At 36.9% G+C, this 17,505-nt stretch overlaps 1 protein-coding gene across 1 annotated transcript in view; it reads right to left on the bottom strand.

Annotated features, from left to right (window-relative positions):
* Positions 1 to 17,505, bottom strand: part of col23a1b (collagen type XXIII alpha 1 chain b) — a 124,181-nt gene that overhangs the window by 19,289 nt on the left and 87,387 nt on the right. The window contains 5 exon segments of the mRNA XM_088431046.1: positions 4,326 to 4,352; positions 5,234 to 5,260; positions 8,183 to 8,209; positions 8,292 to 8,318; positions 14,936 to 14,962. Coding sequence (XP_088287172.1) covers positions 4,326 to 4,352; positions 5,234 to 5,260; positions 8,183 to 8,209; positions 8,292 to 8,318; positions 14,936 to 14,962 — 135 coding nt within the window.

Below are 17,505 nucleotides of genomic sequence, written 5' to 3'. Positions count from 1 at the left end.
AAACAGAAAAGCTGTGGGAACGAGGAGTGATCAGCGGAGCCTTCAGGCAAAAGGCTGGTTCTCGGTTCCTTTTATGCGAGACAGATCAGCAGCCCGACAGAGATCGACGACTGCTGGGAAGCAAAGCAAAAGTTGACTGCTGAGGACAAACCTTGACAGTGAGAATCTGATTACTGTGCAGTCCTGCAAATGTGCTGTAGTTAGGGGGGCCCTGAGAAAAGGAAGTGACAGGTGAGCACCTTGGATGTGGCTAGAAACTACACAGATGTTGCCAAAAGAAGATATTCTCAAAATGTTATTACTATTGTTTTTTATGTAGACTACACACAACCTGCCGAAAACAGCGGAAATATACTGGTGAGAAAACAGTTAAATTTAGACTACTTGTGTTAAACCATTACTTTACAATAGCTAGTATATCAAACATGTTGTGCATTTCAATAATCCATCCATCCATCCATCCATCTTCTTTAGCCGCTTATCCTCACAATAGTCGCAGGCTTGCTGGTGCCTATCCCAGCTGGCTTCGGGCACTAGGCCTGAACTGGTTGCCAGCCAGTTGCAGGACAAGCATGGACAAACAACCATTCATGTGCCCAATCACACCTGAGGACAATCTAGTGTGTCCAATACACCTGCCATGCATGTTTTGAGAGTGTGGAAGGACAATAAAACATTTTAACAAACCAAAAAAGACTATTTGGGAAATAATACATTAATAAATAGCGAAGGTATTGAATTGGATTTTGGCAGATCCTCAAAATCAGGTGACGCAAAAAATATAGATATATATGTATAAAAAATATAAGTATAAACAATAATCAACCACACATGTAGAATGCCTAGTAGAATAAATTCTTGAAAATTCAACAAAATGCGACTTCAAGTTTCTTGATGCAAAGTATGCACACACCCACGATATAGTGTAAATGTCAAGCTCAGGTTTTGAGTGATTTATTTTCCATTGTGAATGAAGAGCATTAGTGATGCTTCCCTTCTTGAGTTCCTTTCAGAAGTCTGTCAAATGTATAGGAGGACGGAGCGAAGCTTTTAGGAAGAATGAAGGATGGACCGCAACAAGACAAGACGAGTCATCTTCAGCAGGTTTCTATTAACAGGCTGTGGCGAGTGCAAGGCGCTAGGACTTTTTTTTTCCATTTTTCAAACCTTTCACCGATTTTTTTATTTTTGACACAATAATGTGTTCCTTTGGCGATACACATTTTTCTTTACATGCCTCATAAGTGTCTCTTGCACATTGGGTTTCTCCTATTTCTCATTTTCATCCAACCAAAGCTTGATAGTAAGACATTAAACCAGCGTGTCGTTGACTCCGTGGGGGGGACAAAGGAATGCTTTGGTCGAGAAAGAAATTGGAATATGGCGTCTCGTTTTTCAGCTCAACTGAAAGTAACCTAAACATGCGGCGACAATCTTCTCCATATGCATTGGAGGCTTTTATTCCTGCACTGCACATGACCTTTAAGTCTAGGACATCTGATTACGTTTGAACGCTGGCGTTATCCTGCGATTGTCATCAGTTCTCGAGACGCCACTCTCACTTGACAATTGCACTCAAGATGATCGATTAACAGGAAGTGAAAGGGCGGCAGGGATCCATTGTCATTTCCCGTTTTGTATGTTGACTCTCAAAAGAGTTCACAAGCGGAAGAGGCTACTTTGTTGCTATGGGAGGAAGATAAGTGCGCAACTGTACATTGTGGACAAGGTAGCCAAATCCATAGCGACACCCCTGATAGATGATTAGATTGCTTTCGATTATGCGATTAATCATTAGGATTATTTACGAAAAATAACAATTCTTCATCGTCAGTGATTTTTTTTTTTTTAATTCAAACAACAAACAGTGAACCAATTTTTTTCTAAAAATCCTTGCTCTTGTTTTCTTTTCAGATGGCTTATTTTTTGAGATGTCCAGATCCTGTGATCAGAAATAGGGCCCCTGGGGGAATCAGGATTCGAAAAATTTCACTTTACTTGATTTTTTTTAAGGGCTAGAAAACTACACAGATATTGGCAAAGTAAAAAATATATTTGTGTACAGCACACAAAATGTCAACATAGCCAAAAACAGCAGGTTTACCTTTCTATTTTTCTGTATATTTTGCCTATGCCTAAGTTGGACTGGATCAGGGGGGGTCAAACTGATTTTTATCGTGGATCACATTGCAGTTATACATTATTTCAGAGAGCCGGTACGAATGAGTCAAATAAATTTTAAGTGTGTTTGTCACACATTTACTCTACCTAGTTTTGGAATCAAAGGCTGGTAAAAAATTAAAAAAAATGTAAATTAAAGTGAAATTGAAAATTAGATATTTTGGCCGTAAACTTGAATTCAAATCATCATTTCGCAGGCCACATAAAATAATGAGGCGGGCTGGATCTGGCCCTTGAGTTTGCCAGATGGGCCTTGAGTGTGACAGATGAAAAAAAAAAACACAAAAGAAACACATTTTAAAAAAAGTAAGAATATAAAAATAAGTAAAATCTCTTCTTCACGGCTTTCGTTTACTGCGGGTATTTTTAGGAACGTAATCCTCGTGATAACACTCTATTCAAGTTGGAAACCAAACCACAGTGGATATAACTGGTGAAATGTTTGAATAATGGCAGCACCCCCACGTTGTTCAAAAAGTCTTTTCCAATATCAACATTCTTTAAAAAAAATGCTTTGTAGCTAAAAGTATTATTTGAAAATATTTAAAGACTTAGAAAATGTGTGGATGGTATTTGCTCCAGTGTGTACAGCCCCTGTGTCGAAACAGGAAGTGCAAGGCCAAAATATGCGCTTGAACCCCAAATACTGCATAATTACCTCAGAGGGTGAGCCCCGCTTTTATTTTCATGACCTGATATTTTAGGCGTAAGAAAGGCAAACATTCGGAATTAATTGGGTACGTGACTTCTTCAAAGAATTCGCAGTATAAAGCACAGGGGGCCTATTTTTCAAACCACAGGGCATGAAGATAATGACATAATGCCATGGTGAGAGGAATGATATCACATGACAACATGGAGCAAATACAGTACAAAGCATAGTCACCTCAGAATGTAAAAAAAAGACAACAAAAAAAACTCTGGTTTGAGATTAGATGACAGCTTTGGCGCTCGAGCAACATTTGTTATGTCTTTTGCGGCGAGTCTCTATTTATACAGTATCGTAATTTCTCAACTATCACGTAGATGATGAGGACATTATGAACTTCATCTGAGGAACCAGATGAGTGCTGGTGCTATTCCAGAATGAGATGTAAGGTAAACATATTTCTTTCTTTGCTGAGTATTGTTTTCATTTTGTGTGTTTATTTGGTTGGGAAAAATGTGTTTGCGTGATTGCACTTAAGAAAAGGAAAATATGTCGTTATCAAAGTGCAACATTGCTAGCAGAAGAAGTGTAAGTGTTGGCAAAAGAGCAAATTGTCCCAAGCACATTTTTATTTGGTTATTCCTATGTTTGAGAAATATTTCCTATGTAAAACAGTCCAGGTGACTTCTGGGAATGCCAACATGATGTCATTGTGGTTAATGTAATTCTATTCAAGATGGTCTTTAGTTTCCAATTTGCGATGGTCTGCTAGTCTGACTGGGTTTGTATTTTCACTTTCTGCTCACTTCGGAGAAACGGATTTTTTCTTCAAACGAGTATTGAGGTCAAATATTATAATATGCTGCTTGAATTAATAAAACAATCAATTGTAACAATGGTTTAATAAATCCCTATTGTCAACCTTTGTGTAATTAATAGGGCTGGGGGGAACAAGTTCGACCAAGTTGGGTAAGTCAGCTTTGAAAATAGTACGACAAAAAGTCATTTACAATAGTAATAAAAAAAAAACTGTCAAAAATAAAGTAATGTTCCATTATTGCAATGTGAAAATGACATACCACGGCTGTACTTGGTGGAAAAAAATTGCCTGTCCTGGTGCACAAACTAATACCCGAATGGCTGATGCCATTTGTGTGATTACTTTTTTTTCCCCCCGATTTTACAAAAGTAATTTAATTTAGTTGGGTGAAATCATGCACGGTGATTCTTAGACTGCAATCATAGTATATTATTAATTTTATTTTTCCTACAAAATATCATTCTGACAAATGAACTCAGATCCAAACGGCTGACAGGCTCAAGCATGAATTCATATATTTTCTTGAAAATTTTGACAAATACACTGCAAAATCAAGCGAGCAAGGATTTCACCTTCCCCGAGATAAGTTATAGTTCTTAATTTGAATGAAAAAATTATTTTTTTTGACTGCATGGTGTGTGCAAATTTCCATCAAAGAAATGAAATGCATCTTACCCTTGGCCCAATGTCTCCTTGGTCACCCTGAAAACAAACACCGAAAAAATATTATTATTTGTCTGTACAGACAAGTATTGTAAAACTAGACCAAAAAAAAAAAAAATTAGTTCCACTGGTAATCAGCTCACAGTTCTCTGATGACAAGTTTCATCATGAGTAAACGTAGAGTGCCAATATTCCAAACGTCAGCAACATGCTGTTTATATCAGGGCGGTCAATTTCATCATGAACTCATTCAATCCCAAAGACAGTTTTTTCCCCTTTTTTAATTTTTTTTTTTTTTTTTATAAAGGAGTCCAAGACATTGAACTTAGGTTCTTATTTATTTATACTTTTAAAAATTTTAAATGTTGAGAATTTTATTTATACTTTTGGCTAAAGAAGGGTTTGTACCTAATAATTTTTAATTGGCCCTACTAAAATATATATATATATATATATATATATATATATATATATATATATATATATATATATATATATATATGAATGTCTGGACACCTAAATAATAGAAAAAATATATATTTATACATATAGGATTGCATGAGTTAAATAGCTGAATGAGCGCATTGTATAAATGTCCTCCTGTGTGTGATGCCCCTCTGCCAGTTTTCGCATGATCGTCTTCAACTTGGCCAGTGGTTCAGAGAGCGGCAAAACATCTGGCTATCATCGAGGCCTGTAAACTTGTTAAACGCCCTGACGTGAGAATGTGCCGAGACACATGAGCTCCCACATTTCTACATGTAATCTTGGGCTCCTTTGATGGATGCCCAGTCAATGTGAGCGTGGTGGGGCCAAGTTGAAAACACCTAATCAGCTATGTTTGCTAGTGTCTTGTAATGAATGTGAGATACATGCACAAAGCCATTCGTTAACCGGTGCGGGACCATAGTGAAACATACCTTTTCTCCCTTGGGCCCAGTCGGTCCCTATAGGATGGGAGGAGATAAGTGGAGACACATGGTCAAGATAAATCATCTATCAGACAAGCAACATGTATCCAAAAATGGCACCTGACAGCATTTCGTCAAATGTCGAGCTAAGGTAGCGAGGCCTCGTTTCAACCAGCCTCGCCTTTGAAAACATTTCACCCTAGGCTTGACACAGCATCTTTCAAGAATCGTTTTTAAGATCGATTGACAAAGAAAGGATTTCTCTTTCGCTTTAATGTCACACAGGCAGTCTCTGTCTCAAGGACTCTTAAGTGCCAGTGGGAAAATGTCCGTCACCTGAGATGGATAAAAAAACGGGTGGGTTTTACATCTTTATATATATTTAATAAACAATATTAAATCAGAATGCTGTTTGTACAGGGGTGAATCAAACACTCAGAAAAAATATGGGTTGATCGTTTTAAACATTTCCTCAAATATTAGTTGCACTACACCTATAAGGTCTAATTAAGAGCAAATGAATTAGAACAAGATGCAACGTATTCATAAATTATGTTTTATGTCTTTTATTTGTTAAGTTTTATAGGGATGTGCATTGTCATTAGTGTTACTAGCAAAAACATGATGTTACACAATCTATTTGCTGGTTGCTGAATAAAATATGGATGGAACTACGCCTGTGAATGTGGTTTCAAAGTTTGTTAAATCAGACACAGATTCTTTTTCTCTCCCCCCCAAATTTTTTTTCACAGGGATTACATCATTGAAAAAGGTTGAGAACCACTGAACTAGTGGCAGATTTTACACAAACGGAACTGACAGACTCTGCCCCAAACACACACACACACAAATCTCGAACGTATCCCAGTTGAATACAATAATGACGACACTCCTTTTTTTCAGTTTGAGTTCATGACCAGCAAATTGGATCGGGGAGGGCACCTGTCCATCACAAATGTTGCTTTCAGACGAGTAGATTTGTAAAATAAATAACTTCAACAAGTGTTAGTGATTAAATAATTATATTTGTCAGGCTTGTTTAATATAGTCAACATTTTTAAACTCAGTGAAGCGAGGTTGATCCTCTTGAGAAGTATGACTTTAAATATGCATGTGAACACAAGTTAAAGATGCAGTTCAATCTTTTTTTATTCTGTTTCTCCATTTCGAGACTCCCTGGGCTATTATCATCCAGCAACGCATGCTTTCCTGACGTTTCTCTCATTACGGTTCCTGAAGGTACTTTACACTGATCAAATATGTGGCTTTGATTGTTGTGGAAAGTATTCATAAATTTGTGCACATTTTTTTTTTTTTTTATTTCACTAGAAGTCCAAACAAAAGGCCAAGGCATACATATCAGTTTTTACCTTAACCCAAAAAGTGGGTTGAAATGTGGGTTACTTGTTTCTATTGAGTCGAAAAAGAATAATGCCCAAAACAACCCATATTTTGGGTTTATTTTTTGGGCCAGTAAATGAATTTATGAACCTACACTTTAAAAACATTAGGGTCAAAAACAAACCAAATTGAGTCAGAGGCTGAAAATATATTATACTCTAAAAACAGTTGTGTGAAAATAACCCAATTATGGGTCAAAAAAGGGCATACCCATTATTTGGCCCAATTTGACAAAACTTTGTGGGTGTTTTTTTTTTTTTTTTTCCCCACAAAAGAACCCCCAAAATTGGTCGGTTTGTATGGGACATCCTCAAATATGGGCTTGTTTTGTATAAAACAACACAGAAAGTTGCGTCAAATTGGCCAAAATATTGGGTTGGCTTTTTTATGACCTACAGTTTCATTTTTATTTTTATTTTTTTTAATCAACCTATTTTGACAGTATGGGTATTTTAATTTAACCAAAAATAGTGGCTCAACATGAATTAACAATAAAACAACAACATTTTCTGTTATTCATTTTGACTAGATGTTTTGTTATAAATGGAGATAATGTTTTCTTGGATTTTTGACCTAACTGTTTTTAGAGTGTTCTGGTAACAATATACAGTATGCCTACATTCTAAAAACAGGTTTCATTAAAAAGGACAGACAAAAAGGAACAGACAATTTGGGCCTGTTCGAATCAACCTATTGGGCTGTTTTGCACAAAACAACCACCAAAATTCCTTTAGTGACAGACCACCTCATAAATCTAACTAGAACGTTGGGTCAATTGACACAAACATTGTAATTTTTTTGTTTTAACCAAAATTATTTAGGGTTTTTTTTTTTTTACTACACTGTTTTTAGAGCTTGGATTATTCATTTAGCCCAAAAATGTTGGGTCAAAATGAATAATGCATGAATGCATGAAACACCTCAATTTTGTGATAGCCCTCTCATGGTGAAATTAACTTTTAAAACTTTTTTATTTTGTATTTTTTTTTACTTCTGAGTAAAAAAGGCTACAAAAAATATCAATGTAGAACAGGCATGTTCAAACCCCGGTCCTCGAGGGCTGCCTATCCTGCATGTTTTGAGGTTTCTGTCCTCCCAACACACCTGATTCAAATAATTAGTTCAACAGCAAGCAATAGCAGAAGTCTGATAACAATCTGATCATTTGAATCAGCGGAAACATCAAAAACGTGCAGGATAGGCGGGCCTCAAGGACCGGGTTCGGACATGCCTGATGTAGAATAATGAGGGGATTATCATTTTCTTATTGCAAATCTGCAACACCTGCCTTGAGAAGGTTATTCGTTTTTACGATTTGGGAGAATTGGTTTAAATTTAAATTGTTTTTTTGTTTTACTCATGAGTGACAGCATTTCCGGAGTTCATTGCGCTTGAAACATTCCCTAAAGGGCAGCGAAAGTGAGTGATGAGGTTGCAGAGCAAACACTCGCATGGATCCAATGTTGCGAAAATGGGAAATCGTCTGGTGCAAACGACAGGCGCTGACATGCACCAACAGCAAGACAACAGGTGTGTGTTTGTGTGTGAACAGACTACCTGGTTTCCCTTGAGACCCGGTATTCCCTGAAAGGAGTTAAAAGACAGAGTTGAAGCATGTCTAATGCCCAATTGAAGGTTCTGTACTTGTGATTTACGGTCTACTTACTGGTTTGCCATCCAAGCCAAGTGGACCCTGTTAGGAGACCGATAAAGAGGATAAATAAAAACCACATTTGGTGGTAATGCGCTGGCACGCAACTGTTCGAATAGTTTTACTTTTTGGGAAAGTATGCTCACTGACAGTTGATCATAAAATATTTATCACACCTAAATCATGAAGCCATTACTATGAGTTTTAAAATAGTGTATACCCATATATAAATTGGCTAATAATAAAGATTTTCATAAAAAATAAATGTCAGCTTCTGCCCATTGTGACCCTGGCATCATAACACAAGCTTGGAGAACATTCAATGATTTTCATCATGAAACCATCAAAAAGATATCCTCAATGATAGAAAAAGAGAGAAAATAAACATTTAAATGTTAGTTAAACCATACAGGAACCATAAAAGAATTGGAATACAATAGATGATTCATTCAATGGTTAAGATGAGCAAGCATAATATTAGATAGATTAGGAGGAAAACAGACCCAAAGGCAAAGATGAAAAATAGATTTAAAATACAATTTATCCTGCCCCGCAATTTTGCCATGCTTTCGGGTCGTTGATATGTCTGATGAACAGGTCTCATCACGCGTTTGCATGAGTTAATACTAATTATTATTATTCTTGCAATAACAATAATTACATATTAAATTATTTAAAAAATACTACTACTATTACTACTAACACTAAAAACAAATTAGTATTAATATTCATTATCGTTAAATATAATGATCTAATTATGTTGGCAGTCATAATTTGTTTAACTTAAGTCATGAAGGGTCATGTTATGGAAATCGCTCAAAAAAGCAGCAAATGGAAAAAAAAAGCACAACACTGTATTTAAATTGGAGATGGATAGATTTTTTTTTTTTCCTGGGCTGATACAGACTATTACTTTACAGCTAATGACCCTTGCAGATTACTTCAACTTGGTTATAAAGGCTGGGGATCGAACCCACAGACTCTGGGTTGGGAGCCGACCACTCTGCCATTCAGCCATGCGCCCCCAAATGACAATAAAAATGCTTATTATGAAAGAAAAAAAATGCAATTGCGTGGGACATTGCCCTTATTAAGTCCATCAATTTGAATAACTGCAGACTTCCAACAGCTTCACATCAAATGTGTGTGTCTGTAGTCCGGGAACAAGAACGAGAGCAAATTCACAACAAGCCCTTAAGCATGCTGTAAATTTCTGTCAAACCTGCAAAAACAGCAGTGAAAGTTGTCCATATTGTTAACCTGTGTTAAAAAAAAAAGCCATGCAGCCCCTGAAGGGCCTCTGCAGTTCAAAAAGCCTTAAAATCCACTTGAACTTTAAGTTGGATCAAACTTTCCAAAAACACTTAAAATGCCCAACGCTGACTTCCTTCTTTAACAAGCAGACACAATGTTAAGCTAACTGTTTTTACAGGCTCCCTTGGGTCAAACTTTAAACCCCAGCAAACTGGAATCCATCATTGACCATCATCTGGCCTTGAATGGTTTACACAAGTATGGATTCTACTTTATTACACCCCCGGGTACTATCGAAAGAAATATAGGAGGAAAACAGGGGTAAGCAAAGTCTATATTTCTTCTAAGTCTATGTTCTTCTTCTTCTCTCGTCCCGCACGGAGATGTGAAGGAAACGATTTACAACAAACACAGGGGAAAAACTTGTAAAAATGAAGCCCAGCTTCTGGGATCACATTGGATGCAAACCATCAATGCTCGGAAATGAAAAGTATGTAGAAGGGAAGGGATAGCTCCTGATCCAAAGCATACCACATCATGCATCAAACATGGCAGTGAAAGCCTGGCAAAGCCTATCCAGGGAGGAAAGAATTTGGTGATCCAGGTACCAGACTACAACAGATTTGCATCCAAGTATTAAAAACCTGCATCCAAGTATTAACGGAAAACTCCATCCATCCCCTGAGTGAAATTAAACGTGAAAAGCTATACTCCAGCCACATCTTGAATCAATTGCAGTGATGTATAAAGGCCAAAATTCCAAATATTCCTGGACCCAAACGTATAATAATTGCTATTGCTACTGTACAGCTCGGGATGTTTATTTAATAGACACAGGGTGTGTACTTATTACATCCGTGACAGAAGAAATTCTATATTAATCATAAAGTGGAATTGAGTGAAACCCAAGGGAATTTGCGGTTTGTTATGAAATCGCAGGCTCGTGCATTCGGTATGTCTGTCATATCCTCATGAGACTCACCCTCCGTATTTGTGTCCACAGTAGAAGACATTAATTTTGACCCATCTTTTATCTCACTGAAGCTACCATACTGAGTCCTAATGTGCTCAGTAAAGGACATCTTGGCCTTTCCAAGGATGTCTCTTGTATTTTACTGGGATGCAATGAACGTCTTTGCTGTCGAGACAAAATCGACACAATAGCGGAAACAATTTTTTAGGCCTACTTCGGGAAGCTACTGTATACTTACTGTATCAAAGATTCTGCTTTAATTAAAAGAAAAAAAAATCCCAGAAAAGCTATTTTCTTTCGCTAGCTTAACAGCAATATACAGTATCCCTGTTTCTATCTATCTATCTATGGAGCTAGCTAAATAGCGACTGTATCTAGCGAGTACAATTCTTATCTTAATTAGCTAGCATAACAGCTATCTACACTGTCTATGTTGCTTAATATCTAATCGCTTTATCTAGGAGGCTTGTTAAAGAGCTATCTACGGTAGCTAGTACACTAGCTAACTTATTTAGCTAGCTTCCATCCATCCATCTTCCTTTGAACTTCCCTTGCTAGCTAAATGGAATGGTCAGCATTCCCACCACTTTTGCAACCATTAAACACACTTCTGGAGAATAACTTGGCCACAGGTGGTCACATGTCTGTCTATGTTTGTCGAAATGTGTGTTAGTACCAATGAAAAAGGGCAAGTGGATTCCTCGCCATGTTTACTAGGCTTCCAACAGTGCAGACTCTCAATTAGCCAGTGGGGTGTAATTGTTGAGGGGTCTCTACTGCACATTACATTGGACTCCAAAGGCATAATTATGTGATATTAAAACAAGGGATTTCCTCTTCATGTTATCTTATGTGTTCCCACACAGCACCCTTGTCAAGTTTCCACAACATCAGCACTGAAAGCTACAAAACATTACTACAATTTGTGCAACATGACATTTGCCGACTAAAAGAACAGCACATACTTGGAACACAAGCATGACTGACATTTTGTTGGCAAACCTTCTGGCTTTAATGTGCGCTCAGCAGCTGGAGCGACCCAACAACGGAGGCCCATGGCCCGCTGTCTGTCACAAACTGGCATCGTTGTATAAACACGCCGACCCCGCTGGTAACTGCGCATATCAATTGAAATGATTTGGTGTGTGTTTTCCATCCTGCAAAATCCTGTCAGTCTGTTCGATGTTAATTGTTTGACAGCAGGAAGGCGTGAGGCTTTCGCAGGTGATTTATGAGCAATGAGCATGACGTGGGAGATGAAGACTCAACACACGTGATCAGGCATGCACACGCTACTTGAGTCACACACAGACTTGGTCATTAACTGTTTATAAGGTTACAACCTGCATACGTCGACTGATGACTCATGCAAGCCACTTGATTACAACGATGAACATAGATATTTAGTTGGAAACTAAGAAAATCATGTTCAGCAAAGAACATCATAAACTGTACATGGAGAGTAGTCATAGCTTAGGGAGTCATTCAATTGCAGTTACTTACAGTATATATATTTTTTTTAAATTTACTTCAAATGCTTTCATAAATTAAGGTCATGAAATGGCTGAAACAAAGATTTAAGTACTAAAATTATAAATTACTTTAGCTAATTGAATAATAAAGTACCAGATTTTTCACACAATAAGCCTCGCCAGAGTATCAACCTCACCAACAAAAAATGAACTTGAGAGTGCCTCATATTGAAGAATAAAATAGCAGTTCAAATTCAAAATCAAGACTGACAGTCTTCTTCTGCCTCCATCTGTTCACTGGGAGACTGCCCTCTGGTGGCTAATAAAAAAACTCCGTACAGGCCACACTGGACTATAAGCCGCAGGGTTCAAAGCATGAGAAAAAAGTCGGAAATTTATGGTAGTTGATTACTTCTAATGAAGTACTAAAATAATCAATTATTTTAAGAAACATGTACATTAAATTCCAGGTGCCACAATATGTTGGCTAAAGAAGGGTAAAAAATGTCTAGTACTAAAAGCAATCAATTACTAAAAGAATTTATTAGATTAGGACCTAAACCTAAACTCTATGTACTAAAGTGTTAATCATTTGCTTTAGGTACTATAGGACCATATTTTCTGCCTGCACGTTTAGAAATAAGAGCAGCACCAATTCTTTCAACTTAACATCAACACACGGATTACTAGAATACTGCACAAACACAAAAGTAACCTGCCTGTTTGTGTTTACTACTGAAGAGTGCCCCCTGGTGGCGAATAAGATAGCAGTTCAAACTCAACATCAATAGTTTGAAGTCTACTTCTGTCTCCCTTTGTTTACCAGGTGATTTCCCCTTTGTGGCTCGTGAAAACCTACAGATAAGGTGCACTGGACTATAAAAAATAGAGTTCAAAGTCTGAAATTTACTGTAATCATTTACTTTAGCAACTAACTTGTTTCCCGAAATAACTGATACCTTTAATACTTTAATGCTAGTACTTGGAGTAATTGCGTAAACTCCTTAGTTACTTTTGGTACTAAAGTAATGAATAAGTACAGAAATTCATTTACTACCAACCATTTTTACACTCTTCCTGAGACAAACACTTGCAGCAGTTCATATAGCCCCCCCCCCCCCCCCCCCCCAAAAAAAAAAAAAAAAAACCTGTTCGAAGGGACTGCTGATTAAGACTGTGACAAAGACGAATTGAGCCACAGACAAACAAAAACAAACGTTTCACACACTTTGTGCCTTCGCTCCACCTGTGTATAATTAGCAGCAGGCATTTCCCATCAGGAGGGCTGTACATTGCCAGTCAGACCGGGAATGGACTCGAGAGAGAACCCCTTCAGGGCATCTCCTTCCCAATCAGACAACACTGAACCACACACCAGGTGACACAAGTGCATTTAATCACCCGTTTGTAGCGAGCCAGATTTATCTTGCGCTGAACAGGCTAAACCTATCCCATAATAGCTTGCGTGTGCACGATAACCTTGTGCAGACGGCCGGTTGTGATGAATCAATCTGCTTATAAATGCTGAGCTGTATCGGTGTGTTCTGATGAGAATTTGATGACGCTGAAACCACAAATCAGCAACAGAGACGAGAAGAGTTCTAGCTCGTCGCCACATATCCTGTGAAGCCCACAACATACCGCAAAAGTGTCATTCTCTATGGATTAATCACATTTTAATTGCAACACTGCTTCGACGGAAAGCAATTATAAATTTTGATGGATCTTAAAAGGATTCCTAATTTGTTTAGCCACTTTCAGCTGTAAAAGATTAATATTTTGTCTATAATTACAGAACTTTTTTTTAAACATACAATAGAATCATTCCTTCCCAGACATTTTCATACATCTTTACAGTGGCCACACAGGCAGGTTCTTTTTTAGTGTATTTTCTTTGCACCAAAAAACATTAGGATAAAGGAGGATTTGTAACCAAATGGGTTAATACCTTTAAAAACACATTTCTCCACTTCATGTCTACTGAAAATGACATCACAGTTGCTCAGGCCGCAATAAGCTAATATGTTATTGGTTATTACCTGAGCCTTGAGTAAGTGATGTCATGTTCAGTCAATCCCAAGTGGAAAAAAATGCGTTTTTAAAAGCAATAATAAAGAAAAAATATTTTAGTTGAGTCATTCCATGCTTACCATACAAAAAATGGACATTTTAACCAAGCTGGTTTTGATTAAACTTGGTGTACTTGTTGACATAAATAAATAAGGTATTGTTGGAAAGGCTCTCAATATGACATAAAAATTGATATTATATAACTTATAAAGGTTACTAATTTAATACAATCATCTAATCTTTTAGTCTCATTTGTGAAGATTGACCCAGTAGTATTGACCCTGGAATAGGGGGTTAAAGGATGGCAGCCACACCCCTTTTTTCCCCAAAATGTCAACATTTAGTAGGCCATAGCTCCCAAATCCCTTCTCTAATTGACATAAAATTTTAGATTTAGTAGTGGCATCAACAAGTACAACAAATTTCATGAAAATCAAAATAAGTTTCAGGTTAAATCTGCCATGTATTTTGGAAAGAAATTATGCAGTTTTTAACTATCAACTAAATATTATTTGTTAAGTTTAGTGTCCCTTTACGACCAATACAATAACAGGCACTTTAAAATCCTTTTAAAATCAGTTTTTATGAGATCTTATGGGCTCACGAAAAACCCTTTTGTTATCCTAGCATATATTCCAAGAAATTTAAATACATACAGTATAGAAATATGACTTGTGACATAATTACTGTAAATGTTTGTCTTTAAATGTTGCAGGGCAGGATACATTACAATATTGAAAGTCATAAAGGAAAACAAGCAGCAGTTTGGAGTAAAGGGCAATAAAAAGGCAAATAGTAGAAAAATAGAAAATACAATTTAGGAGAGGTTTACAAGAGCTCATGATTGGGTCGGAAGAGGAGTGACAGGCTATAGAACAAATCCAATTTACCGGGTATCCATCCCGTCCCGCTTTGCCCTGGTGAGGTTAGACATTAAAGGATGAAGCATTGGAACAGGTTAGAACAAGGCTGCAGACAATTTTCAGAATATTGTGTTATAATTGAATGAGAATCAGGGTTTAGATTTTATTTCGGTGTCAATATACAAACAGGAATGTCTTGAAAAAATCAAAGTAAAAAAAAAAAAAACAAGTCTGACGTCTCTGAGGTAAATCCTTACATTTGCATAACAAATGCGTGTCATAAATCGTACTTGCAGGGACAATTTCATTCTAACGACAATTCTACTTCCATCATTAAACAAATCAGTGTGACTAGCATTCTGCAACAGTGTTATAATAATTAAAAAATGTGAAGAACTTTTTGGTCACTTTTGTTATAATGCTCCTTTTTGGCATAGGTATGAGCTAACCATGCAGGGAAAACATGCAAACGCTACTCAAGATCAGGAATATCCCCACATACTCAGTCTAAATCTTATTGATATGCTAATAAAATTTCCATTTGTTTGTCATGGGGTGAAACAAGTCATCTTGTCAATTTGAGTACCTCTGCTCCCCCCAAATCCTCAAGGCATTTTTTCCGGTCTCAGGTAGCGGTTTATTTAGTGTACCTATTAGTGTACCTATTTAGTGTACCTATCATGTTTTGCATGATAGTAATATGCTGTCAACAAAGGACGAACCCTAACTCCAAAATAAACCTTAGCTTTCCACATATGGACATTTTTAACCTTTGTGCATTTTATTTTGATATACAGTAGATCCAGTGATTGTGTCACATGTAATAGTTAACTTAACATCACTTATGTCAACAAGATTAAATTGCCCTGAAATAAAATCAAATAGCTAATTATGCTAATTGAAGATGCTTGAAAAAGAATAACGCTGACACAGAACTGTATTATTTGTTGTCTGTTGATAGCAATTAGCGGGAGTGCCAATGTTTGTGGCTAGCAGCACTGAGCAATAGTAGATGCGAGCAGTGTAAGCGGCTAGCAGCATTATGCTGTCGAATTACATTTATAAGGGAGTTTAAAAAACACAAGTGACACAACCCCCCCCAATATGATGTGTTGCAGGCATTGGGAATTTGGAGTCCCAAAATTTCCAACCGGAAGACCGCAGTTGTGTCCAGTTAGAACATGAATGGTCTGTGTGTGGAAAAAAAGATTTATGACCCCTCAGAGATGAATAACTTAGTTGTGTCCCTAACACACAGGCACACACTTCCATCGGTGGTCTATTTATTGCAAATTCTGTCAGTGCAGATGTGCAAAAGGTTCTGTGACATGACATTTTGTTCTTTTATTTTATTTTACACCCGCTGAATGTGACTTTTATGCCTTCATACTACCTTTCTGGTTGAGCTGAAAAGGTACTTACAGGAGGTCCTGCAACAGAGGAAGACAAAAACTGATATTAGAAAATTGTGTGTGTATCCTTGCTCACAGCACATGAATTGCGGTTTGCTTGTAATCAGGCACCTAAACATGGTACAGTCCAAATTCATAAGATCTGCTGCCAAAGGAGTTTGTGGTGAAGCCGTTATGATAAACAGACATCTGGATCATTTGTAATGGTTTGCATTGGGTGGTGAAGTCTGATCAGGAATTTGGGAGACAAAGCATTGCAGTCTTTGTTGTTGATAAATTATAACTATAGGGCTGTGATGATGTACCGTATTATTAAAAAAAAAAAAAAAAAAAAACAACATACATTATGGAGACTGGCACACAAACACCCATTGCCACTGCTACCTCATTAATATTTATGTTCAGATGTTAAAAAAAGACATCATGAAACTTTGACATGATAGTTATGTTGAATCGTCATAAAGGATGCCATAGGACAATAAAAAAAAAAAGCTTATGCGAATGTCTAATCAGACCACTAAATGCTACAGTAGTGACTTCTCTGAACTATCATGATACAAATAAGTTTTTTTTTTATGTCATTATATACTAAGAACATTGCAACCAATGTCACAATACCGATATTGGCTATGCAGGCATCTATTAAAGTACCATTTTAGCATTACATTAGGAACAAACTCATATTTTCAAAGTCATATTTTGTCACAGCTTAAGCTTCTCACTTTCATACATTGAAAAAAATGTGAAAACATCAACTATTGCTAACACTCAAAGCACTATATGCTAGGGCAGTGATTCCCAAAATATAGCCCGGGAGAAATCTGTGGCTAGCCAGCCTATTAAGTTTTGTCCACTGTAGTGGATATATTTTTTTATCTTTATCTTTTGACTTATTTGTGCTCAGTAGAGAACATCCATGCCTTTCCCATGATAATTCACATTTGAGTGGGATGCAATGAACTTTGCTGTCCTGTTGGGACAAAATGGACACAACCCTTGACACGTGTGAATTAGATGGGTCCCAGGTGGAGAGAAAAATGACATTTACTTTGAGAAACAATGTTTCGTATTACTGCAGAGCTGAAATATATACAAGGATGCAAATAAAATATTTACACCAAAATGAGAAACAATATTTAGTTTCGTCATGCTGTGGTGAATGAAGATGATTCATTTAAAAAAAAA

Source organism: Hippichthys cyanospilos, chromosome 13 (genome assembly GCF_059441005.1).
Source record: "Hippichthys cyanospilos isolate Australia breed blue-spotted pipefish chromosome 13, RoL_Hcya_1.0, whole genome shotgun sequence".
Lineage (NCBI taxonomy): Eukaryota > Metazoa > Chordata > Actinopteri > Syngnathiformes > Syngnathidae > Hippichthys > Hippichthys cyanospilos.
The sequence above is the reverse complement of the archived record's forward strand: the minus strand, read 5'-3'. Positions and strand labels throughout refer to the sequence as shown.